General features: G+C 49.3%; 8 protein-coding genes across 8 annotated transcripts; 4 read left to right on the forward strand and 4 right to left on the reverse strand.

The window, feature by feature from the left end:
- Positions 1-425: 425 nt before the first annotated feature.
- Positions 426-1,661, reverse strand: COCSADRAFT_94812 (uncharacterized protein; the record flags this gene model as incomplete). Its single annotated transcript, XM_007704210.1, has 1 exon — positions 426-1,661. The coding sequence occupies one exon, from the start codon at positions 1,659-1,661 to the stop codon at positions 426-428; it is 1,236 nt and encodes a 411-aa protein (XP_007702400.1).
- Positions 1,662-5,077: 3,416 nt separating this feature from the next.
- Positions 5,078-5,677, forward strand: COCSADRAFT_38877 (uncharacterized protein). The gene is made up of 3 exons (XM_007703945.1): positions 5,078-5,227; positions 5,277-5,345; positions 5,410-5,677. The coding sequence occupies exons 1-3, from the start codon at positions 5,131-5,133 to the stop codon at positions 5,502-5,504; spliced, it is 261 nt and encodes an 86-aa protein (XP_007702135.1). The 5' UTR covers positions 5,078-5,130; the 3' UTR covers positions 5,505-5,677.
- Positions 5,678-6,462: 785 nt separating this feature from the next.
- COCSADRAFT_122387 (uncharacterized protein) lies at positions 6,463-7,847 on the reverse strand. Its single transcript, XM_007704211.1, has 2 exons — positions 7,808-7,847; positions 6,463-7,755 (listed from the first exon to the last, which is right to left on the reverse strand). Exon 2 carries the CDS (start codon positions 7,640-7,642, stop codon positions 6,593-6,595), a length of 1,050 nt encoding a protein of 349 aa, XP_007702401.1. The 5' UTR covers positions 7,643-7,755; positions 7,808-7,847; the 3' UTR covers positions 6,463-6,592.
- Positions 7,848-9,157: 1,310 nt separating this feature from the next.
- COCSADRAFT_95638 (uncharacterized protein) lies at positions 9,158-12,376 on the reverse strand (the record flags this gene model as incomplete). Its single annotated transcript, XM_007704212.1, has 2 exons — positions 9,158-12,100; positions 12,161-12,376. The coding sequence occupies 2 exons, from the start codon at positions 12,374-12,376 to the stop codon at positions 9,158-9,160; spliced, it is 3,159 nt and encodes a 1,052-aa protein (XP_007702402.1).
- A 912-nt stretch (positions 12,377-13,288) lies between these two features.
- Positions 13,289-15,456, forward strand: COCSADRAFT_122391 (glycosyltransferase family 2 protein). The gene is made up of 2 exons (XM_007704213.1): positions 13,289-15,034; positions 15,091-15,456. The coding sequence occupies exons 1-2, from the start codon at positions 13,695-13,697 to the stop codon at positions 15,278-15,280; spliced, it is 1,530 nt and encodes a 509-aa protein (XP_007702403.1). The 5' UTR covers positions 13,289-13,694; the 3' UTR covers positions 15,281-15,456.
- A 1,588-nt stretch (positions 15,457-17,044) lies between these two features.
- COCSADRAFT_173475 (uncharacterized protein) lies at positions 17,045-18,384 on the forward strand (the record flags this gene model as incomplete). Its single annotated transcript, XM_007704214.1, has 2 exons — positions 17,045-18,116; positions 18,170-18,384. 2 exons carry the CDS (start codon positions 17,045-17,047, stop codon positions 18,382-18,384), a joined length of 1,287 nt encoding a protein of 428 aa, XP_007702404.1.
- Positions 18,385-18,956: 572 nt separating this feature from the next.
- COCSADRAFT_94973 (uncharacterized protein) lies at positions 18,957-20,670 on the forward strand (the record flags this gene model as incomplete). Its single annotated transcript, XM_007704215.1, has 5 exons — positions 18,957-19,093; positions 19,155-19,624; positions 19,704-19,974; positions 19,998-20,307; positions 20,359-20,670. 5 exons carry the CDS (start codon positions 18,957-18,959, stop codon positions 20,668-20,670), a joined length of 1,500 nt encoding a protein of 499 aa, XP_007702405.1.
- A 48-nt stretch (positions 20,671-20,718) lies between these two features.
- COCSADRAFT_147492 (uncharacterized protein) lies at positions 20,719-23,203 on the reverse strand. The gene is made up of 3 exons (XM_007704216.1): positions 22,905-23,203; positions 22,128-22,849; positions 20,719-22,056 (listed from the first exon to the last, which is right to left on the reverse strand). Exons 1-3 carry the CDS (start codon positions 23,081-23,083, stop codon positions 21,164-21,166), a joined length of 1,794 nt encoding a protein of 597 aa, XP_007702406.1. The 5' UTR covers positions 23,084-23,203; the 3' UTR covers positions 20,719-21,163.
- Between the last annotated feature and the right edge of the window lie 551 nt (positions 23,204-23,754).

The following is a 23,754-nucleotide window of genomic DNA, read 5'->3' on the forward strand; positions in this document are numbered from 1 at the left end:
TACACAACGAGGCAGCAATTCCTTTGATCAACGAACAAATACCTGATAAGGCCATAAGGACCATGTTGATTCAGTAAAGTCTCAGAATGGCAGACATGCGAACACTGTGTTCGCGCAATGGGACGCCTGAGGCAGTGCTCTCGTACCCATGGAACATCATCTGGGGGAAACAGTCACGGAAACTCAAATCAGCCGAAAGACAGACATTGAGCATATTAATTAATTGATGCCTACAGTATCCTTGACGAATATCTACGCCAAACACTCAGGAGACCACCCCAGACCGGTGTAGTTCACGAGAAAGGCAAGTACTAGACGGCTCGCTTAGTCCTAAACATCTGACAGCTTCCAGTATTCGGCGCAATGCACAATAAAGCCATGCTTTCAGATCCACCTTCTTCGGACCCACTTGCAACAACGCCACACTACGAAACAGGGTTGCTCATGAGTGGATTCGGGTGGCGAATATAGCCTCTCAAGACTAGAATCGGCGTTCCATGCCCTCTCGCCTTGTCCTCTGGCGTGGTACCAAAGCCAGCCAATCGACGTCCAGCCATCTGCTTCATAAATTGAACTCTGTAAAAGTCCTTAGGCGGGTCGACAATCTGGAAGCAAAGCGAGTTGGAATCTGTAGTCATACCACAGTCACACTTGATACCCGTGAACCGGACAGAGACGAGCTCTGCTTGTTTACCGTGTTCTTTCTGCATCTCGTTTGAAAGCGCGCGGAGGTTGAGGACGGACTTGGAGGTCGCCATTGTTGCGCAAGGGGTGCGAGGATGAAGGAGATGATCCATCGACCTTGAGGCCCTCACATTCTTGAGAGGGTGTGGATCACGCTTGTTGAGGCGTCCGGGGATCGCAGATATTCGTGTCAAGGCTGCTTTCACTGCTGCCTTCTTGTTCGTATCGTCATGGACCTTTTGCGCGCGCCAGGATTGACCACAGCCATCGCAGAATACGCCGAATCGTACAGCCTTGTTCTTGTCCTCTGATAGGTGCACGACCTCTGGCTCAATCATGGGTACGAATTGTTTGATCAAACCTTCTAGTGTACACTTGGAGCAGGATCCGTGCATACAGTTGCAGTTCAGGGCATTGACGGGATGCTGGCCATTTGCAACGCTGTAGACATCGTGACTGCTGCCGCACTTGCAACAGCACCACTTGCCAATAGGACTGGACAACTTGTCCTCTTCGACGACAAAAGTAAGTGTGTTTGCTGGCGGGCCTGGAACCAACTCCGCTGGGGTCTCTGTATATTTGGAGCGCCCTCGAAGAGATGGTTGCTGTGTCTTGAAACGTCGCAGTCGACTTGCTGCCATAACGCGCCCGCGTGTGACACTGCCAGGAATCTTCTGCGTCAGCGGCAGTCTAGCGTACTTGAAACTTCCTTCCATCATATCGAACGGATTCATCAAGCCAGCATACCTCTCATTCTCAGAGCTTCCAGTGGTTCTTTCTTGAATTTGTAAGTCCTCCTCGTCTTTGGTCAGGCCAGAAGCGCCTGTTGCACTCGAAGAGATGTTCGTCAAGTCCAGTGTGGGGCTCTGGCGCTCTTCTTCTTTTTGGTGAAAGCCTTTCTTGTTCGGGCGCATCGTTTCCTGACTCGAACGTGGTGGGCTGTCTGAGTTGACACTGCAGGTTTGTGGGGGATCCATGATTTCTTGTTTGGCTGCAGATCCAAGAAGGCCAGCTTGTTGCTTCCAGTTGTTAATGAGAGTGCTTCTATGTGCTATTGTTGATTGAGATACAGTATAGCTGTGCAGTAGTGCGGTTGTATATATATATATATAAGGGGATGAGTGTCTAGCAGAACATTCAGTGAAGGAGGTTTTTTGACAATGAGGTGATTGTGAGTTGCCTAGTGAGTGACGCAACACTGTGCGTTTGCGTCTTTACTGCTGCTATGTACAACCCAATTTATCTTGCGTGAGCCCCACTGATATGAAGATACAATTTTAATTCGATCAGATAATTTGCAAGTGTAGAAACAGAGACAGAGTGAGAATGATGGAAGGATAGGAAGAGTAGAGTTTGCAAAGAAAAACCTCATTGATTGCGTTTCTATACCAACGAGAAACATACAACATAATCTTATCCATCCAAAACTCCCAGAAGAGACTCCTTTTTCGGTATCTCGTCATGCTCTGCAGTCTTCAATCACCCGGGATTTCGTAGTTCCCGTCATATTCCAATAAGCAGTTCTCGAGATCAGACACGGCATCCTACACAGATCTTCGCCGTGCGTCAATCTGGGCATGACATGTACAACTACAGACGACAAGAGGCTTGTAGTACTTTGCTCGAACACGAAGCAACCTCAGTGTAGCATTGACAATCGACACGAGCTGGACCGGGCGATTACACTCGCAGCAGCGGTAATTTCGCGAGGGTGACGAATGATCCCAGACGGAATGATGCGATGGGATTTTGCGAAGCATAGTGTTTGTAGAAGAGTATGAAAAGACAGGAATTGAGATATGAGCCGTTGGAAAGTGTTCTGAGGAAGCTGCAAGTCTGCGGTGCGGCGATGTAAATATACTTCACAAAAAGTACATAAATGTTGTATATCAACGGTCTGTGGCTTGATGATCAAACGATACCATCAAAGCCGGAATTCTTGAGAGGCTGGTGGAATGTAAGAAAAAGAAAACGAATGATGATGGTGGTGCAATAGTAAAACGGGGAGAATAAGTGCTGGTTGTTTGGAGAATAAGACAAGGGCAAGCATCAACATTCCGTGTGATTGTACAATGGATTTTCTAAGTGTCTTCACAAGACTCGCGGCACGCTGAGGTGTCGCACCTGGTGCTGAAGATGATTTTAAGTATACATACAGAAAACAACGGTACTACTCTAGGCCAACACCAAGCCATCTCCGCAAATAAATACCGGTCCATGAGCCCGCCGCATGCCCTGCCTGCCTCTGAACGCATTGTAGTGTCCACATCACATATCATATCACTATCAATCAATGGCTAGTATGCTTGCTCATAGTTTTGCCAGGCGGCTTGCATCGTTGCTTCTATCCTAACGTCCGTCCTTGTGTGGCGGGACGGCACAGACACTCCCCAACACAACAAACTAAACAACAGGTCAGAAGCATAGATATTTTCAAGATGGTAGCCTTAAGCTACAAGGTCTATTATATTTCAACTTCTTTTAGAAATTAGTTCTACTTACCGTGCAATACAATAATTTAGTATAAGCGTTATACAACCACCTCCCTTTAGCAGGTAGAGATGGGTTAAAGGCTTATATATCTTATTAAAAGTCCGTCAACTTATAGCTTATTATATCACTATCTTATCCCAAGCACTGCGCTTAAGCTTAAGAGGTTATCATGCGTCTGTACTAAACGCAAAACCGTCTGCTAGAAGTGTTAGATAAGGCGGACTTGCGCACCTAGCTTGAAACAGCTTAGTTGTAATCTATCGCTGCTGACGCTACATCTGTGGCGGTGCGGCTGTACGGCGCTTTTGCCAAGCGCTCCAGGACATCCGAAAACCGGCTTAGATTAGGAGCAGGGCTGGGTTTGAATGCTCTCAGCATCGAAACCGCAATTAGTCTTCAACATAGCCATCATGCAACTTTGAGACGTAATGCAGTAGATAACTAATAGCTAACGTGAAAGCTTGTATGTCATAGAGATAAAGCCGTTGCGCCATCCTCTAGCTCCGCAGACCCGCCGTCGATCCCTCTGGGATCTACTGCGTTCCCCACTTCCTACTCCCCGCTTCCTAAGCGCATTGCTGCACTTTCTTCCACTAGCCCAGAAAGTCCGCACTAATCATACATGTGAAGGTAAAATAGGGATCTAGCTAATCCTTAGGATATCCTATCTATAGTAATGGAATGGTTCGGGGTCATTAGAAAGCAGCCTTAGTGGTCCTACCATCCTGCCAGAAGAGCGTGCACGACATAGATGAGATAAGGGTACACTTAAGCGGTCCACACATGGGCGCCAATAAACAGTAAACTAGAAATCAGCATACTAAGAGCGGCTGAAGCATCAATCTATTGCAACGCCTACTAAAAGCTTACAAATAGAGTTAACCTATGAGCTATAGCTTGTCTGTCTAGATCGTGCGGGAGGAAGGGGCCGGCGCCTTCCACGCAGCGGGGCGGCTAGGTTTTGCTTGCATATCACCGGTGACTGATAGAACAAGTTACCATGTTTAGTGACGTGAGTCGTCGTTGTGTGCGGGGTTCCGAGGAGGATCGACAATATAATCAGGGCAACGAAGTCTGCTACTTTAAAGGACCATGCAAGCAAGAATGCAGCAGGCTATATGATAGGCGTATCCTTACTTCGTTGGTCGTCCTTTGCGTCTTTGTGAAACCTCGCATCACGCCACTTCAGCGTGACGCCGCACATGTCTATGGTGAATAGTTCGCTTGTTCTGGTTATGGCGATAGTTCTTACGTATTCTGACTATGTTCTTCTTCCCTTGGTTGCCTTGTGCGCTAATTAGAAAAATTCGTAACTTATGAGTAACTTACCTCTTTATGACGCACTACTTGAATGTACGCCAACAACGAGTTTGCGTATTATGATAGTGAGGGCGAAAGTAGTGGCCTAACAGATTCTCCAAGCGTAAGCGAAATGCTGAGAATCTTCTTAAAATATACCAACTGTCGATGAGTGCACACAGTGCCTGCCTGATACATTATACAATCAAATCAGCTTTGATAAACCGAAAGTTAATTTAGCATCACACAGCTGATGTATACTAGAGGAAGCTGATTCATCAGAACCGTACTAGAAGAACCAATGGAACCTTGGGTAGACTCTACAGAAACACACTACGTGAACTGGGTCGCTTTCAGCTGCGGCTGATGATCTTCAAAGTTGACAGCGGGATCTAGATGCTACACTAATAGTGCGTACCAAAGTTCGCTGAAACCCGTTCTTTGCGTAAGAAGATACCAAGTGAATTCGATACGTATCTGCTCTTTAGACAGTGGTCAATTCTGCCAACATGTTTTCACATGCCTACCACGTCACAAGCTCACCATTCTGCATAGGCCTCGAATATATAAAGACGCTCAAACGTCCTTCCAACTCAGCATACTAAAGCTATCATCGCAACACCTCAACTATTCTTGACTTATAACCATTTCGCTATGATGAATCTCAAGCTTATCGCTCTTTGCCTTGGGTTGCACATCGCCCATTCGCTGGGAGGACCGGTCAACGGAGCTTCTGGAACCTCACTCGCAGGTAATACTTGCTCATTCTCCTAGCAAGAAAAAGCTCTGACTGTTAATAGATGCTATCGAAGGTTCTGCTGAGCAAGTTCCTGCATCTCCAGAGGTCATAGATACTACTGAGAAAGATAGTACGTGTACCTAATACGTTTGAAATCATCCCTCTATTTAAAACAATATCTAACGTACCATTAGGATGCTATTATTGTCATCCGCAATGCAAGCACCATAAATGCTGCGGTGGTAAACGTTGCACTTATCATCATGGGAGATGTGGGTGTGATTGGTAGGGGTTTAATCTTCATATTGAAACCCATTCTATCGCTAGTTGGTGGAACTTAAAAATGTATTCAGATTCAGATGTAAAATTGTTTATATAACATGTCGCGCTACGTAGCAAGAGATTTCATGAGTACTTTGACTTCAAGGCAGAGAAAATTCTTGCAACCAACAGATATTCGTGTGCCAGTGTTTGCCCTAGATGCTTCCAGTCTTCCCCACTTTCTAGTTGCTGCTGCTGCTAGAAAGTGCTGCTAGAAAGATTACCGGCTTTGTCGTCAACGTCGCCGCGACGATCGGTACCTCTCCATCTACGTATACGTAGGCCATGTTCCCCTTCGAGGCCACGGTGTCGCCATGACGCTTTAGTCGCAATGGGCGCTGCTTCTGGAGTGCTGGCTAGTCATAAGACGCCTTGAGCAGACTTTTACTTGCGATATAATGCGTTGATTCCAAGAATTGAGATACTCGCTGTTATCGTGTTTTTTGTGATAATGCTTGGTTATGCTATTTAGGGATATGCTTACTTGCAATTGTGTCACTTGGTGTCAGCAGTCTGTATGGCCACAAGTGCCACTTGCTTGGTGGCTTAAGATAGATCACACGCTACTCGTATTATAAGTGCAGGGTAGGAGTTACACTAACTGCATTGGGGGCTGCTTCGATCTCAGGTACCGACCAGGGTGGCAATCGCGCATGAATGAGCGCGCGACAACCGCCACAAGGCTGGTGGTAACTTCCTATCCCCATAGTAGCAGTGATAGATAGTTTATTTTATCAACCCAAGAGGGTCTAAGGAGTTAAGTGCGATGCTGCATAGCATGGGCCTGGGTTTTAGCATAATAAAATGCTTTACTGTGCACGACGTGCAAGCGTCGACAACGTGATAATTTTTGTATATTAAAGCACAGAAGCAGTCTAAAGTAGGCTAAGAAACGATTAACTGAAGAATATAGATAATTCTGAAGCGCTTGGAAGACTAGATTTATTTGATTTCAAAGTACCTGTAGTCCGTCTCTTGATGTAGGGATAGACGTTATCTAATTTCCATATTATGAAATGTGATCTACCAAGAGCTTCTCATACCAGGAGGGCAGCTTCAATGCAATGCCCCATCATCCCCCAGCGAGGGCCTTTGCGCAGCCAGCTGAGCTGTGTGCATGGCTTGTGTAGACTCTTCCAACAAGCATTCCTTTTCTGCCTCTTGCCGTGTAGAAAGAGCTTCCCATGTGCTCGGATCCATCTCTCCCAACGCATCGTCCCCAACCGTCCTTTCTCCCTCACCAAACGTAGGCTTGAAAACCATATCATAACTCGTCCACATGCCCGAAAACATCATCGCACTCAGCTTCGCCAGCCACCCGGGCGCGCGCCCCTTCTCATCTGAAAACTTCCTCCCGAGCGCAAATACAAACAACACAAACGGCATCCAGATCCCCAGAAACAACGCTTTGCCCACCTCCTGCTTCTTGCTCGTAATCCTAAACGGCCGTATCCCATGTAGATACTCCTGATACTCCCCCGGCAACTCGCATTCAACCGCCCCATCACGTATCAGCTTGAGATACCTAGCCGACGGCTGCGCATAGCTAGGATTTGGTCTCACAATACGCTCGTTGTCCTCTTGGGACGCAAATAGCGTGTGCGCTTTGAACGGCTTCGACGTCGGCAATGTGGGAACCGTATCCTCCCCTTTATCCAACACGTGGCAATCGATGAGTATATCCGCGTAGGCGCTCCCACCACCTTCTGTAGCGATTATGTGCGCGTAGTCTGACAGCGTGACTTCGTACACCACGCCTACGAGGCCCTTGTGCCACGCATCTTTATGATATTCCTGTGCTGCGGATGTGCGTCGTGCGGTGTTTGCGAAACATGGCTCTTTGTAGGGGACTCCGGGTAGGTCAAAAGTTAGGCGTAGCGAGGGGACTACGACGTTGATTTGCGAGAGGGGGCGGATGCCGCGCGCGCCGCGGAAGGTTTCATTGCAGAGGTTGGAGCCGTAAGCTAGGTAGAGGACTGTTTTGGGCTTTTCCGAGGTTGGTGTTGGCGGGTGGGCTAGCAGCGTTGCTATGTCGAGTGGCGCGTCGGGGAGCGATGCGTCCAGACGCGCCTGGCTTGTTTGCAGGATGGGGTCGAATGCGGGCATTGGAGAGTGTGTGGGGAATGGTATTTCGAATGTTCAGGTTTTAAGTTTATGTATGTAGATGCGACTTTGGATGTTGCACTAGCGATTTTGTCCGTATGCTTGTGTTCCCTTCGCTGTTCGGTGTTAGATTCCGGTCCAAGCGCGAGATGCATTACCAATCCATACTTTCAGATTATGACTCTACCACACGAGTGGATCATACACGTTGTTTCGAGCTGGGTTGCCTGAGATTTTGGCTCTTCGTCAGCGGCTTATATCTGAAATTGCATGACGTAATGCCGTGAGCTGGCACGTCGGGGAAATTATTGGAACATGATATGTTAGGGGGCGTGGAAGATATCTTAGACATGACTAGAATTATGACTGAATTGACAACAACATATCATGACAATGTGTTTGTTGCCGTTAGTTCTGCAATACACCCCACTTCCACTTGGGTCTGCCAATGTAAATTTTAACAATGTAAAAGGGGAGCATCCTGTATCCAGAAGACCATATTGAAGGCTTACCACACTCCCATTGTGAATTTCTTTCTATCCTAAAGCCATTCACGACCTGTCCCTTAACCGTTTAGTATCGTGGAAATGATTATTGCATGAGAATTTAACTAGCTTCATAAACATCCACTTGAATACTTGAGCTCTGACTCATCACTAGCCTTTCATCAAGCTCACTGTTATTTTACCTTTAGCTCTATCTAACAGCTTCACTAATTCATAAAAGAATACCTAATAAACTAAAGAACACAATCACTCTGTTAATTGCAGAACAGAAATGAGCAGTACTCATATTCATGCCAAAGATTGTACCATGGAGAAAAACACCAGACAACACCTCACCACCACACCTTTTCTCCCCCAAAAAGCATGAAAATAAAAATTCACGTTTGAAAGTACTCGTCGACTCCCGATGTACAATACAAAAAAAGAGTTGCGTTTCACGATACCAGTTTTCAAACATCTTTTATATTCATGGACATTACTTCTCTTTCCTTTCTCTTGAGAAAACAAACTACATAAAACGGGTATGGTATCATTTATAGCCTGAACCACCAATCGAGCCAAGCGCGACGCTCAAGATAGAACCAGCAAGGGGTTTGCGCAACGCCACAAAAAGAAGCAACAAAAGATAAGAACAGCATTGTTAAGATATGGGAAAATAAACAAACATGAGCAGTAAGGACCTTGAGAGGACGATTAAGAAAAGGGGGCAGGGAGGGGGCGATTTCGAAACAACCTTTCCGAAACCGTGGGGTAAGGGGAATTATCCTTTTCGAATCTTCACTAATACTACTATATCGTCTATGCGCTTGCGTGCGAATGTGAGAGTGCGTGCGTACGTGCGGTTGTACAGCGAAAATAATGTATCTATGAACAGAGAATCGTGGTGGAATTTGCTTCGTATAGATTCAAACAAACATACGCCAGGAGACAGCCCTTTCCCCATGTTTATTTTGGGCAACAAGAACAAAAAGAAATAGTAGACCAGGATTCCAGGAGGGAGAAAGGGAGAAAATTATCCACTAAACCGACTCACCATTGGACTGCTTGACCGTCCATCGTGTTGTTGCTCTTCGTCAAGGGCGAACGCTTGCATCTCGTGTACGCCAACCGAGGCGGGTGCTTTGCCTTTGCCCTTCTCACTGAAGGTGCTGCGTGCATGGTACATTGTGCTTTCATCACTTTGGCGCTGAGCCAGGCCGGTTTCGACATCGCTGCTGTTGGCCTGTTTCTCTTCTTCCTTTTCGTTGGGTACACGACTGGTGAATAGGTCATCAGGGTAAGGAAACAGGGTGCGCCGACGTGGAGGCGATTTCTTCGTTGCCGTCATCCATACCATGGCAGTCATGTCCTTTCCAAGTGCTTCAATCACGGGCGTGACAATGGGAAGGCAGGCGAAGAGCACACCGTAGGATGTCACGCCTACAACGACTACGTTGATGCCGTAGCTGAAGCCACGGTCCGCGAGGAACACCATGAGCCAGGAGCCGTAGGACCAGAACACAAGACCGTGAATTAGGTAGATAGTAAAGACGTGGGGGAAGAGTATCAGGAAAGGAGGCGTGGACAAGATCCACTGTACAACTGCAGAGAGTTCGACAACAGCTTGCATGCCACCAGCAAAGAGGAGACCGTTGAGACGCGGCGTATTGTAAGCTGGGTATCCATTTCGTTCAGTGTTGAGAATTGCTTCGCCCGTGGTAAGGTCAGGGTGGACACCTCGCTCAGCGGTACTGAAATTGAAAGTCGTCTCCACCCATATAGGCACGACGTTGACCATGAAACCCGCAATGACACAACCCCAGAAGAAGGTTAGTGTCGCGTAGTAGGCGGCCGTCCGTGTAGCCAGGTAAGATTTCCACTTGTAGGTCACGTCGAGGTCGGTGAGAAGTAGACCCAACCAGAGATATGTACCCCATGATTGAGCGTACCAGTGGTTGATGAGGCAGAAGGCGTAGTAGCACATGCGCTTCCATGGTGTCTTGATCTCGTAAACAACAACGGCGCCGAGGAGCACAAGCCACGAGCCCTGAAGTTGCACGGCAATGGTCCAAAGCACACCAGTGCAATAATGCAGTGTGATTTGCGGAACAGCATTCGGAACCAGATAGATGAGTTCCAAAATCTCGGAAATGTACTGGCCGAAATTTTGGTAGCGAGTGACATATGGCCAGGTCGACCAGGTAAGACTGGGGATGTACTGGAGAAATTTGGTTGCACCAACGTCAACGAAGAAGTATTCGAGCAACGCGACTGAGGCAACAGGAATCATCAGACGCGGTGTTCGACGCACAGCTGCTTTGGCAATTTCTTCCATCTTGCCTTTACGTAGGTAAGGGGCAGTCAGGAAACGAACAGAGGTAGTGAAAAAGACACCAAGCCACATCTGGTTGAGCAAAAACGGGCCAATGATTCTTTGTGCCCACGGCTCAGAGGGATTGTGTGCATCCGCACCTGGTTGAACCATGGCAGGAACAAAAGTAAGACCAAAATGCATAATGGTGACGACGAGCGAGCAGAGCGCGGTGAGGCCAGCAAGATGATCGATACGGTTCCGCTTTGGCGGAGGCTGCGGGCGCATACGCGGAGCTGGCAGAGCGGACTCAGTAACAGTCTCCATTTGGACCTTGTCTGGGCGTGGTGAAAGTGTGGCCCGTGGGTCGGTTAGCGTGAGCATCGAATCGTGGTGCTTGAGCGAGGTCATTCCCGGAATAGGTGGTGCCAAGTTGGAGACGTCATCTCTACTAGTGTTGAAGTTACTTGCGTAGGGCGTAGTGGTGCGACTGTCTGACATGATGGAATTGACACGAGACAAGTCGATTCTGGGTGTGGATCCTCCAAGTGTCGAGCAGCCAGGCTTCGCATCAAGCCTCTCAATGGTCATGTCATCCACAGAACGGCGTTTTGGAGAGGAAGGATCGTGGCCAGATCCTGGAAGTGAAAACATATCCGTAGATTCCATAGTAAATGTACTCTCAGTAAAGGCACCTGCACCAGTTTCAGGCTTTGGCGATTCCACTTCTGACGCTGCTGGGGCTACTGGGGCTGGCTTGGAATTTCCTCTGGTGATCTTGGGCGCTAGACGTCGAATGAATGTGTGAATAAGAAGAAGAGTTGAGATGGCAAGACAGGAGACGGAGATCCAGAGTGCCGGCATGCGCTTAATGTCTTTGTGTCCATCCTGTTTCCAGTGATCCGTAGCTTCTTCCGCATATGGGGTAGAGCCACGCAGTTCAAAGTCGTCCATGGAGCAGGCATCTGTCAGAGGACAGCGTGCAACAAAGTCCTCGCGAGAGTCTTCATTCATCGTTGACGAGTTGAAGAACATGCGGATCCAACCAATGTCGGCAACTGACTCTCCATTCCGAGGAGGTCCACGCATCGAAAAACGGTTACCCGTCGACCAGTGCTTAAAGAACAAAGCAGAAGGGACTGACGGCATTCCTTCGTTTCTCTTGTGCTCAACAGTGCGGGTCAAGTTGCCACCGATATAGAAGTTGATGTAGTCTGCCGTCCAGTCGATACGGTATTCAGTAAAGTCCCACGGATTGATGCTGCCATTACTAAGTCCACCACCTAGTGTGGTGTAGTTTCTGTTTGCAGCAGTGCCGTTGATGAGCTGACTAAAGTTCATTCCAAGATTGCGGGTGGTGAACTCGTTGTTGACAAATGTACCAACCCAGGGCTGGGTTAGACGATCATTGTTCATGACACTGAGCTCTGTTACCTCAGTCTCATTGTATTTCCACATCATGGTGGTAGCTGTGCCCGAGACGTCCAGATATGCAGGCCTCATCAAGGTCCGGAAGGAGCCATGCTGAATATCACGCCTCTTCGTCCGAAGACTGGCACCCTGGACGAGATGTTCTTTTGTTGTAGGCTGCACTACAAGCTGCAGAGACTTGCCATTGTCAAGTCGCACATTGTCCGGAGAGGCACCCTCACGGAAGACAGCATTCTAAACAGTGTTATTAGCTAATGAAGCCAACACTCGTGACATATAAGAATAGTATCATACCCAGTCTTTGGCATAGTTTTGCTCGAATTCTTCGGCCACAAAATCGAGTGGTAATCCTGATGTTTCATTGAAGTAGACAATGATAGAGTCGGTGTAAAGCTCTTTGGTCTGACTGTCGTAGAACCCGCACGTACAGTTCCCTGCTCCACGCGAAACTTCTGCAAAGACAGGTAGGACTTGCACCAAGGCAAGCCCAAGGAGAGCCGAGGAAAACATGAGGATGACCGGATGACTGAACAAAGGAAGGAGAACGAAACCGCGTGTTCAAATTCAAAAGGCGGTATTTGTCTGTCGTCATGCCGCTAGTCACTCAGGACTAATCAAAGGGACTTAGAACAAACGTGCAACGACGCTTTTCGGACGAGGAGGAGCCGCAGCCGTGGCGGGTGCTCCAGTGGATAGCAGAAGGCGGCAAAAGTTCCCCTTTCTGCCACACAGCCTTGACCGGGCCCCTTGAAGTCATCATCGGAGTGGGCTTTCAGCCGTGCGCCATGCAACAAGCCAAAAAGCTCTGCAAGTTTTGCTTGGCGGGTCCGCCAAATAGTAAAATCATGGGAAATGTTGTTGCATTGGCCTGAGTAGCTGTCGCAAGAGGCGGAGGGGTTGTGCAAGGCGTCACCAGTAGGCCGGAAGACGTGCACTGCAGCGGGCCGTGCGCCCACGCTAGCACGGGCCTGCCTCCCACTCTGCCTCCATTCTCCCACGTTTGTTGAGATGATCTTGACGACCCGTCATGGCCACCCCCGTTCACATCAGTGATCTTCGCCACCAGCATTATCTCGCCGTGTTCCACCTTGTTCCAGGATGATTAGCGTCCGCCATGCACGCTCTATTGTACTCTAGTCGCTGTTCCCTGCTCCTGTAGGAGTGTGTTGTCCGAACTACACCTACCCTAGAGCAGTGATCGATCTCTCAGCTTCCGCATCCTCCGTCGCACCAATATGCCGAATACCCAGATCGATAATCACCCTAGAGCGAACGGAAATGCTCCTTCGCCTAGCCTCCTGGCCCTTGACCCCCTTCGACTTGTCTATTCTGCATGCAAGAAGCATGTTGTAAATGTGGGCGACATTGCTACAAAAAAGCATCCCATTGGCTGCTGTGCATGAGGAACGCCGGTTCGACGCCCAACTTGGCAAATTCTCCTTACTGGAAGGTGTGAAAAATACTCAAGCAAAAGCATGGACCTTTGAGCTTCCCACGGTCGACCCACTTGCATCCCAATGTTAGGGTCGGGCATTGTTGATACCACTGCCGATCCTACATCGAGCGGTAAGTTGATGCGGAGACCAGTTCTCCTGAGCGCCATTGCACAGTTCAGGTGAACCCATACGCACAGTGGTCCCTTTTTTGGCAGGACGTTGGCTGTTCGCCACACCCTTTTCTTCCCGCAGTCATCAAACTTGGCCTTTGAAGCCTGATATATCATCTGTGTCCGTCCCTTCACTCGTTTGAGGTTTGCTACAGTAGTCACACTTTCTTTGATTCGACTCCTTCTCCGATCGTTACTGTCACATCATTCATTCGTTACAAGATGTCTGACAACAAGGATTGCGTAATTGAGGTGGGAGACGTCTCCTCTCCTACAAACTGCATCACCGAAAAGTCCGCCCCCAAGAGTAGTTGGTCTCCATCCCAAGTTGTTGGACAGTCATCTTCGTGGATCTCGGAATGGACACCCTTCGGCCTTGTCGTCTCCTATTATATTTTCTCGGTCTGCATGTACATGTATTGCAGTGATAGTCTCATAGCTATCTTCTGGTTTATCTACATGTGTACCAACTTCTACATCGCCGGTACTACGGTGCTCGAGGCTTTCTTCAGTATCACGCCCTGTCGCGAGGCAAGGGAAGTGGTTACTCAAGCCCAAGACAGGAAATGGCACTTTCCCACGCCAGACAGCCAACTACCCATCTTGGATCTTCTCATCGTTGCCTATCTGCCCAACGAACAAGACATCATCATGGACCGCGCTTATTACGCGCTCAAGGAGATTGCCTATCCTAGCGATCGAATCCGAATTAATGTACTTTACAACACACCAAAGCCAATCGAGCCACTGGAGACGGAACTTGCCGAGCTGCCACTTCGCTTCCCTCACGCCAGAGTTATCAAAGTTCCCGGCTCGACATCCAAGGCCGACAATCTCAACTACTTCTTCACGTTAGATACGGGATCAGACCTAATTGCGATCTACGATTGCGACCACTACCCCCATCCCAACGCACCTCGGTGGGCGGCTGAACGATTCATGACAGAGAAGGACGTGGACATCGTCCAAGGCCGGTGTATCGTATTCAACTCCGAAGACTCATTCATGACCAACATGATATCCGTAGAATTTGACAAGATCTACGCGGTATCGCACCCTGGTCGTTCGACCATGTGGGGCTTCGGGCTTTTCTGCGGATCGAATGGTTATTGGCGCACATCTCTCCTCCGCGATCTCAAAATGGACGAGAGCATGCTAACTGAGGACATTGATTCGGCGTTGCGCGCATTCTCCAAGGGCGCTAAGACCGTTCATGATCTCAATGTTACCTCATATGAGCTGGCCCCTACAACCTTTGCCGCCTTTTGGAAGCAGCGGCTCCGATGGGCTCAGGGATGGGCTCAGGCCAGCATGCGTCACATGAAGATGGTTTGGAACGGAGTCAAGGATCCCTTACACGAGGAGCATGCCAAGCGGAGCTTCACAGCCCGATTTGGTATGCTATCGCTGCTGCTCATCCGCGAGTCGTCTTACTATCTCGTTACACAATACACCTGTCTTGTGGCATCGTTCGTTATCGTCAAGTTCCCGACCAACGGAGAGGAGCTGTGGAAACTCGTCTATTTCCAGTACCCTATCTCACAGTGGCTTTTCATTATTAGGTTCGTGTCACCAATGCATCGCTTAGATCCTTGACCTCGCTAACCTCTGATTACAGTGTTATCTGCTTGGTTGCTACCCTCTGGATCACCAACCAGGTCAAGTCCGAGTTTGTGTCAAGAAAGATGATAATTCTCTTCTCCGTCTTGTACCCATTTTACCTTGTTCTCAGTGCGACTATTGGTCTGTATGGCCATGCGCGCCAGCTTGTCAAGTACAGCTCTTGGAACCCAACAGCCAGGAAGTAGCTTGACAGCCTAGACCTTCCACCTTAATGATTATGTGCATATCCTCCCTCGATGGGCTGAAGGGACCAGCCCTCTCTTTTCTTTTCTTAGGTATAAATAGTTACGCGGCTTGAGTAGAGACATGGGCAATGATCGCCCACAAACATATTTCCATGATATCAAAAATACTTTTTTCCACTTTATACAGCCCTTCGCGTTCGCTATTCGTGGTTTGTGTTGATGAGGTGCAATGACGGACAGCGTCTCCTGAACCAGTCGATTGGGTCTCTCAACATCGCGATGCATCGATTGAAATTATTGTCGGGCGTTTGACATGTCAGCCAATATGACTCGGCATGTTGTGTTATCTTGCCACTACTCTAGAGCATGCAAGGCGACAGCAACAGACGTGGCGCTATGGGAGTTGCGGAGAATTCACATTTCGCAAATCTTTGCTGGTCGGCGAGGGGTGGACTTGATTCATTCAGAGATGAAGATCATCCCGTTCAGTCAAAGATTGGCGACGGGCACATATCGCAGCCCCACTGTGCCTGACCGCTCGCCGTGTAAGCGGCCAGTGTAAGGCTGTAAGAGTGACTTGAGGAAACCCTCGGGAGATTACATGACCGACACGCGGCCGATCGACACAGCCGAGCATGTGCTCGGCCCCCACTCTGGGCGCATTAGTGCAACGTGTGGGATGAACGTCGCCAAGTGGTGTTTGTGGCTGGCGGCTGACATTGGCGGGCCGCAAGCTTAAGTCGAGCTCGGGCACAGCGTCCTTCCAGGGCGCCAAAACAAATGTGGAATGTATCCAGCCACCCCTGGGAACTTGCTTTTCAGCCTCACCTTGGTGAGTCAGGTTGTTTATTGTCCTTCAGAACAGCAACAGTCTTGGCATACTTCGCCTTGCCCTTCTTTTCTCCGTCACCCTGATACCAACCCTGTCGAGTGGGGGTGCGGAGGCGCTGTGGGTGCTGAGGAGGCGCTGGCATATGTCAGGGCAATGCTGGCGATTGACTTTCTTTTCTCGTGGTTTTGTGCCACTCAACTCTCAGATGCTCCGTCTGTCGAATATCTGCCGTGTCTTCCACCGACGTCACGACTCATTTCAAAGGAACGATAAGACAAAGACGCGTAGGCAGTCATGCAAAGAGAACCTTGTCGCATTCCTTGAACCGAGGTTGCCGTATGCTACAGCTAGCAGGTTAGCTGAATCGCTGCCGACCAAAGATTGCGTGGACAGATTCTTTCGCGCCGTTCTTGTCCAATCCACTAAACGTATGTAACGCTGTAACGCTTATCCACAGTTTCCCTTTCACCACCCAAAAGACCAAGGCGCTACAGTGAACTAAGCCATTGACATGCATAACTTCCTGCCACGCATTCTTCGCGGGAACATGTCCTGTAGCTAAATCTAACCAGTTCAGGCTGGCAGTTGTGCACTCGGAGAGTAAGGCAATACGCCAGAAAAGGAGGATCTCCCGAGCTACATTAGTCTTTGTTTTTTTTTCTCGGCGAGCCAAGACGTTGATCTCGGATCTCCCCGGGGGGACCCAAGGGCATGCAAGTTTCGTGTTATCGGGAGGACATGTTTTACAGAGACTGTGCGGGCGCCCTTGATTGCAAGTGGCTGTGACGTCTTGAGACGAGGGCGGTGACCATTTTTTGGACTCCTGTTCGAAGTGTCCCTTTCCTAATATTAGGTCTTTTACTCAACTGGCATACAGCATCAACGCCCTTTTCCCCATTATGAAGTCCGGACTTCTATCTTCTCCTTTGACTATGTTTACGTCATCGTCAAGTCCGTATGCGACTGGCATCGCCATGAACCAGAACTACCTCATTGGGCTCAGAGGTCTGTTTGTGGTTCAATCGTTTCTCTTTGTTTTCTTCCAGACTTTCCTTCCAGCAGCCGTCCCCGACTCGAAAAATGTCGATGGGCCTTCCTACCAGATTGGACTCCGCAAATCGTTTTCGGTCATCTTCTGCAACCCGTCCTTGATTTACGGATGGATCATCTTTCTTTCCGCTCGAACAATATGCCTACCATATCTCGCTAACAAGACGCGGGAGGTGGGCGCATCCAGTGTCTTTCGTCGCGGTATCAGACTATGGATTCCAACCTTTGTTGCGTACTCCATTGCAGCAGCCGCCTTCAGTACTACGTCTACTGATTACATATCTGATTTCATGGAGTCTACCGGGAATATCTCGACCGGCGTTCCAATGCGCATCCGCAACTTCCTAGTATACTTCAACTCCATGTTCGAAATCTTCTGGATCAACAAGCAATACAGTAACCAGGCTGCCAACAACATCTTCCCGTCTGGTACTCTCTGGATCGTCTCTGTACTCTTCCAGCAAAGCTACACTGTCTACATGACCATGGTCATTGTACCCAACACCCGCATGTCCTGGCGTGTCAAGGCCATGCTTGCCTTTATCGCCACTGGATTCTGGGTGCAGAGCTGGGCGTGGTATAGCATTACTGGTCTTCTCATTGCCGACGCCGTGCTCAACATGAACTTCGCCTCGCGTTCGCAGCGAGGTTTCAACTTGGGCAAGTCGACAATCCCCTTCTGGCCAATCTACGCACTTATGGTCTTCGTTGGTGTCTTCCTGCACTTCTTGTTCATTTCATGGAGAACGGATCTGCGTAATGACGAAATCTACAGCCACACTGGCATCTACACAGGCAGCTTGCTCAACGAGAACGTGGATCTTGACCTGCCCATGGCTCGCATCGACAACTATCTCATTATACTGGGCTCCACACTCTTGATCGAAACCTTTGAAATGCCTCGTAGCATACTATCCGGCAGCTTTTTCGTCGCCCTAGGCAGGAGGAGCTTCAGTAAGTGCACTTCTTTTCACATCCAACTTCAGACAGCTACTTACAAGGCGCAGGCTTCTTCCTGGTCCAATCCATCATCATCTACACCGTCGGTATCAAGACCTACCAACACATGGCTGCATCAGGGACCGCCAATGGCGTAAATGGATTGGTATGCTTCCTAGTGTGCGCACCCCTTGTTACAGTTCTAGCAGAGGTCTTCTACCGCATAGTCGATCTGCCGAGCATTGTGGCCGCCAGGGGCTTTTGGGCGTTCATGACGCAATGAAACAAGCGTCTAGGCGTCATTACAAGTACCGACAGGCCTCAGCCCATCCAGCCAAAACTAGCCTGCTACAGTCGTGTTGACTCGCTTACCCACCTTGTCTCTTTCTCCAACCCCACGCTATCCCCTTCGGAGGCGTCTTTACCTTGTACATCCCCATTTACAAAAAAAGAGATCCTGTTTCATGTGGGATTCGGTGCGGAGCACCACGCTACTACTGTCTTTCTTCGGCATGTCTTTTAGAGGGATAGTACCTACTTACCCCCACATCATATTGTCGATCCTTTGAATCCTTCTTCCCCGCACTGTGGGGAGACACAATGGAGGGGAAGTAGCCTATCAGTGATTGTCAGAAGGACTTAGAATATACATTAATACCCTGTCTCCTTTTCGATACACTTGGTTTTGGAAGTTTAGACGCTGTAAATTTCAATCTATCTTTTGTCGCAACGCGCTTTTGCAACTTTGTCGTGTCTCAATACTTTGCACCATCATCATCATCGTTGTCTTGGGGTTTGCTACTTAAGTCTATGAGTTACGATTGATAAATCCATTAAGCCATAAGCACAGTCAACATGGAAAAACCGCACAACCCAAAATCCACACACATCGAAAAAGCCACTACCATACCCGAAGACTTCGATCCAGCCCTCGATAAGCGCCTCAACCGCAAATTCGACATGCGCATTCTCCCCTGGCTATTTGGAATATGGTACAGTCAAAACATCTCTTCCCTCGATAGTGAGACGCATCTAACTCAACAAACCAACAAGGCTCTTCTCCTTCATCGACCGCAGCAACATCGGCAACGCCCGCATAGCCGGCCTCACCACTTCCCTCTCTATCACAACCGGCACGCGCTTCAACATCGCCCTGCTCGTCTTCTACATCCCCTACATCCTCGTCGACGTACCCTCAAACCTGCTCGTCAAGCGGCTGCGCGCCGGCATCTACTTGCCCACCTTGATAACCGCCTGGGGTCTGGTATGCACGATGACGGGGTTTGTGAAGAGCTTTGCGGGGCTTGTGGCGTGTAGGTTATTGCTGGGACTGTTCGAGGGAGGGATATTGGGGGGTGTGATTATTTATCTTGCTATGTTTTATCGGAGGGGGGAAATGTTGCTCAGGAGTGGGTTGTTTTATTGTGCTGCGCCGCTGTCGGGGGCGTTTGGGGGATTACTGGCGAGTGGGTTAGCGAGGATACGGGTGGGTGGGTATGAGAGGTGGCCGTGGATATTTTTTAGTAAGACTCTATTCTTCTCTTTTGCGAATCTCGAGGTAATAGTCGGAGTTAAATTTGAAAGTGCTAACGAGCTGGATAGTTGAGGGCGCGGCAACAGTCGTCTTTGGAGTTGTGTGCTTCTTCTTCATGCCGGATACCCCTGCTGCAGCGCATTTTCTCACAGATGAAGAGAAAGAGTGGGCATTGCGCCGTATGCGTATTGATGCAGGTGGATCTACTGATGTTGATGTGGACGATGAGAAGTTTAGTTGGTACTGGGTAAAGATGGCGCTTCTAGCTCCCCAGACATATCTCTCTGCTTTTATATGGTTCTTTCTATTGGTCCCTTTATACGTAAGTATCACGGAGAAGTGCTACTATCTCCATTTATCAGGGATTCTGCAATACTGATGTACTCCCAGAGTTTCTCTTTGTTCCTCCCGAGCATTATAGCGGGAATGGGATATCAAAGTACAACAGCACAGCTCTTTACCGTACCTCCGAACATAGCCGCCTTTCTCACAGTCATCGGCACAGCATACGCTTCCGATAAACTCAAGAACAGGGGATACTTCATCATTGGGGGTTGCGTTCTGGGTATATGTGGGTATATAATGTTGATCGTGGCAAAGACAAATGCAGTGCGGTATGCCGGGACGTTTTTAGTTGCTATTGGCGTCTTCCAGGGTTCACCTATGCTCATGGTAAGCCTCTTTCCCGTTCCACCTACCGTATTGTAGCTGATTAATGATAAGGGCTGGGCTTCAAATAACCTCGCTCCACACTACGTGCGAGCTGTTGGCATTGGGCTTATTATCTCCATTGCAAACTGCTCGGCATTCATCGGAACGTTCATATATTTACAGCGCGACGCTCCGAGATACATTCTAGGACATTCGATTAGTCTCGGGGCGCTGGTGATTACAATCATCTTAGCGGCTATGCAGTGCCTGTATCTCAGCTGGGAGAACAAAAAGCGAAGGAATGGTGAGAGGGATGGCAGGATACTGCAAAGCGATGCAGGCAGACTTGGACATCGGCACCCGAGCTTCAGGTTTACGCTCTGATTGCAACTTAGGATGGGGCCAAGTGGTGTTTTATAAGAGAAGAAATGCAATCTGATTAGCTCTAATAACCTCTACTCGTTCACCAGAGCCATAACAAGATGCCCGGAATTTCTATGGCTCAGCTAGCAACCAGAGCAACCAACAGCGGCGGGCAAGGCTGCGCCCTTCTTAAGCGCTGCTTACAGGCTGTAACTATGATGCTGGATATCGCTGGTAATAGCTGTCGACTGGTTTTGTCCGTCCTCTCTGCTTTCCTACCTGTTGATCTTGCCGGTAGCAATCTGATGGGTGTGGCTGGTGAGTGACGGCTGTCGATTGGTGTCGCTCATACCGCCATCACCAGCCACGACTAGTATTTTCATTATCGGCAGCCGTCGCTGTGCAGGGGAGGAAGAGCGACACCAATCGACGGTCGTCGCTCGCCAGCCCCCTGTTGCTCACCAGCTACAATCACGTGCACTCTATCTCCTTACATGTCGCACTCCCACTCACATCAATTCACCTTTTTATCTTTTACAACAGCCACCCCCCTCTGCTTCGTACTAGTTTCCTTCCACGGCTTCAAGCTCCCGCCGCCAACTACCCACCCAATCGCCATAACAAACAACGTGAAAGGGATCGCAGTCAAAAAGTACCATCCGTATGTCGCCTTCAGCGCCGAAACGCTCTCATTCATGCTGTACAAGCCCGCGACGAATGTCAGCGGGATGAACACAGTCGCCAGCCACGTGATGCGCGCCATGTTGTGACTCTCCTTGAGTCCGCGCCGCGAGTCTTCAATGGAAATCTCAGATGTCACGATGCTCGTCAGACGATCGACTCGTTCCTGGAGTTCATTGACGGCAGCAAGGACGCGTCGGAAATCAGGTACGATGTCCTCGAAGCCGTCGATATTGTCGAAGTTAATGACTATGTTGTCCGGTATGACGGACCGGGCCGTGTAAGAAATAGGTGAGGATGGTGCGGTTGCGGGCCGCGGCGATGTTGTCGTCAGTCGTGCTGCAGCTGGAAGCGCGTGCTCCAGAGTCTCTGCTACCATCTCTCGGAAGACTGGTATGTGGCGTCGCCATGTATGCAGGCGGTTCAGTGAGTCGTCGATGGCGTCGCCTTTGGATCGGAAAAGGTGCGGCTTTTCTAGCTCCCATTCTATCTGGCTCAGGCGCGCTTTCACGTAGTCGCATACCACGAGCCATTCAGCACAGATGGTGTAGATGGTTGGTTTGGCGAGGACTTGAGCGTTGATTTCGTGGCCTTCTGATCGTTCGAACCATGGGAAGGCGGTTGTCATCTGCACAATGTCTTCGAACCATGAGACGGATGATCTTATCGAGGGATAGACCTCTGTTTCCATCTTTGGGGTTGGTAGCCAGTTACTGCGGTCATACCCTGTTGAGGTTAGTTTGGGCTTGCAACAGTTTGCACCAGACTTGCTGAGCCATAGCGGAAAGAAAACTAACACAGTGGCCGCCCTTGGCTAACTGTTGGATCCAGTAACACGATACCAACTGTTCCATATCCACACTCCTTGTCTTTGCCAATCCACATGCTAGTGCGCGTACGCATGATGGACACTACAGCGCCTTCTTCATCCAGATAATGCCAGTGGTTATCGTCGTTGTCGGGACGGCGGAGCACATTCCAAGTGTTAGCCTCTTGTGTTGACTCTTGAAACTCTTCCACTGTCCTGTGGTATCGCAATCGCATGTTCCGCATTCTGAACCATTGGCGGTGCTTCATGCTAGAAACGAGGGCAGGCGGTGCTGCCCATGGGTCTCGAGTATTGTACCATACATAGTCGGCAATCTGTTCACGGAAAAACAGCGGATCAACATCGAAGCGCTTTCCCAGAAGTTCTATGACTTGCTGAGAAAGGTCTTCTACGACGAACAACCGAAGAGGAGGCTCCTTCGAGGACTCATGTGATAACGACTCAAGAGTTTCACGAAGTGCCGAGGGTGTCTTGATGGGGATTGCTTTGGGTTTGGAGGCGGGCCTGTACTCAACAAACGTGATGTTTGTCTTGTTTGCACGGCGTTCGCGCTCTCCAGGGGTCTCCTTGATTTCGTTCCATCGTAGTGGCGTTGTACCAACCTGCATCCAATCGGCCAAGTGGCGGAGCGTCTTCCATGATGTTGATAATGACTTGATATGAGCCAAGTACGGCAACCTTTCGCTTCTCCTGCGAGGATTTAGCATCCAACTCGATGTTACAGCGTGATTCTCAAACAACCTACGGGTCATGGATTTCCCATTCATCCGCTACTGTTGATTTTGGCTCGTATGCGTCTCCAATCAATTCGTATGGATCTCCAAACTCCGCACTATGAGGGATGTATTTCGTAGACCACAGTGCAGGTACCGTGCCTTTCTTCGCCGGTGCTGCTGTGTCGCTCTTTGCATAGTTGGAAGACATGGCCGCTACTGGGACCTGCTAAGAGAAATCTTAAGGAAGAGATGTAAATCTCCAAAAATAACGGCTGAGTGTACAGGGAAGGGTGGCACGAGGGTTATAAAGGCGCAAGGCGGATTTCCGGCGTTTTTGGGGCCAAAAACTGGAGAAGGCTGAGGCTGAGACTTAAGCGCGGCGATCCTAAGGTCGCGTGTGGGAACAACTCGGGACGGTTCACCGCCAAACGCGCGCCTAAATGCACACCTCAGGAGCTAGGATACGCGCTGGCTCATTGCATGCACAGGATATTTTATCAGAATGTTCAAGGCATGTCTGCAGACCGGCTGATGGCCGCGCAAAAGCTCGACGAGGCCAAGTATAAGAATGTGTCAACTGAAACCAACAAGAACCAGTGCAGGGTGTACGTATGCAGGGTTTAGGCCACCTGCAGCAAGTGTAGGCAACACAGGAGATGTGAACATATTTGGAGCCGCATGAAGGCCGGTGGCAAACTAGGCTTGAGGACCAATCAAAAGATTTCGCAATGGCTTTGGGATTGTATCCGCACGCACATGCTGTACGCCAAACGTGGGATTGACGTTGGGATGGTGTTCGGCCCGTTCCCCTCGGATAGCACCGACGTTTATCATCAAATCGCACCGATTCGCGTTTTCCTTGTATATTCCTGGTTAGTC

The sequence above is a fragment of the Bipolaris sorokiniana genome (genome assembly GCF_000338995.1).
Source record: "Bipolaris sorokiniana ND90Pr unplaced genomic scaffold COCSAscaffold_11, whole genome shotgun sequence".
NCBI lineage: Eukaryota > Fungi > Ascomycota > Dothideomycetes > Pleosporales > Pleosporaceae > Bipolaris > Bipolaris sorokiniana.

Bases quoted from the DNA above. Each gene is read 5' to 3' on its own strand.
- COCSADRAFT_38877 (XM_007703945.1), top strand. From the start codon at position 5,131: ATGATGAATCTCAAGCTTATCGCTCTTTGCCTTGGGTTGCACATCGCC. The intron at 5,228-5,276 runs GTAATACTTGCT...GACTGTTAATAG, and splicing joins TTCTGGAACCTCACTCGCAG to ATGCTATCGAAGGTTCTGCT. The intron at 5,346-5,409 runs GTACGTGTACCT...ACGTACCATTAG, and splicing joins AGATACTACTGAGAAAGATA to GATGCTATTATTGTCATCCG.
- COCSADRAFT_122387 (XM_007704211.1), bottom strand. From the start codon at position 7,642: ATGCCCGCATTCGACCCCATCCTGCAAACAAGCCAGGCGCGTCTGGAC.
- COCSADRAFT_122391 (XM_007704213.1), top strand. From the start codon at position 13,695: ATGTCTGACAACAAGGATTGCGTAATTGAGGTGGGAGACGTCTCCTCT. The intron at 15,035-15,090 runs GTTCGTGTCACC...CTCTGATTACAG, and splicing joins CAGTGGCTTTTCATTATTAG to TGTTATCTGCTTGGTTGCTA.
- COCSADRAFT_147492 (XM_007704216.1), bottom strand. From the start codon at position 23,083: ATGTCTTCCAACTATGCAAAGAGCGACACAGCAGCACCGGCGAAGAAA. The intron at 22,850-22,904 runs GTAGGTTGTTTG...AAATCCTCGCAG, and splicing joins GAATGGGAAATCCATGACCC to GAGAAGCGAAAGGTTGCCGT. The intron at 22,057-22,127 runs GTTAGTTTTCTT...TAACCTCAACAG, and splicing joins TAGCCAAGGGCGGCCACTGT to GGTATGACCGCAGTAACTGG.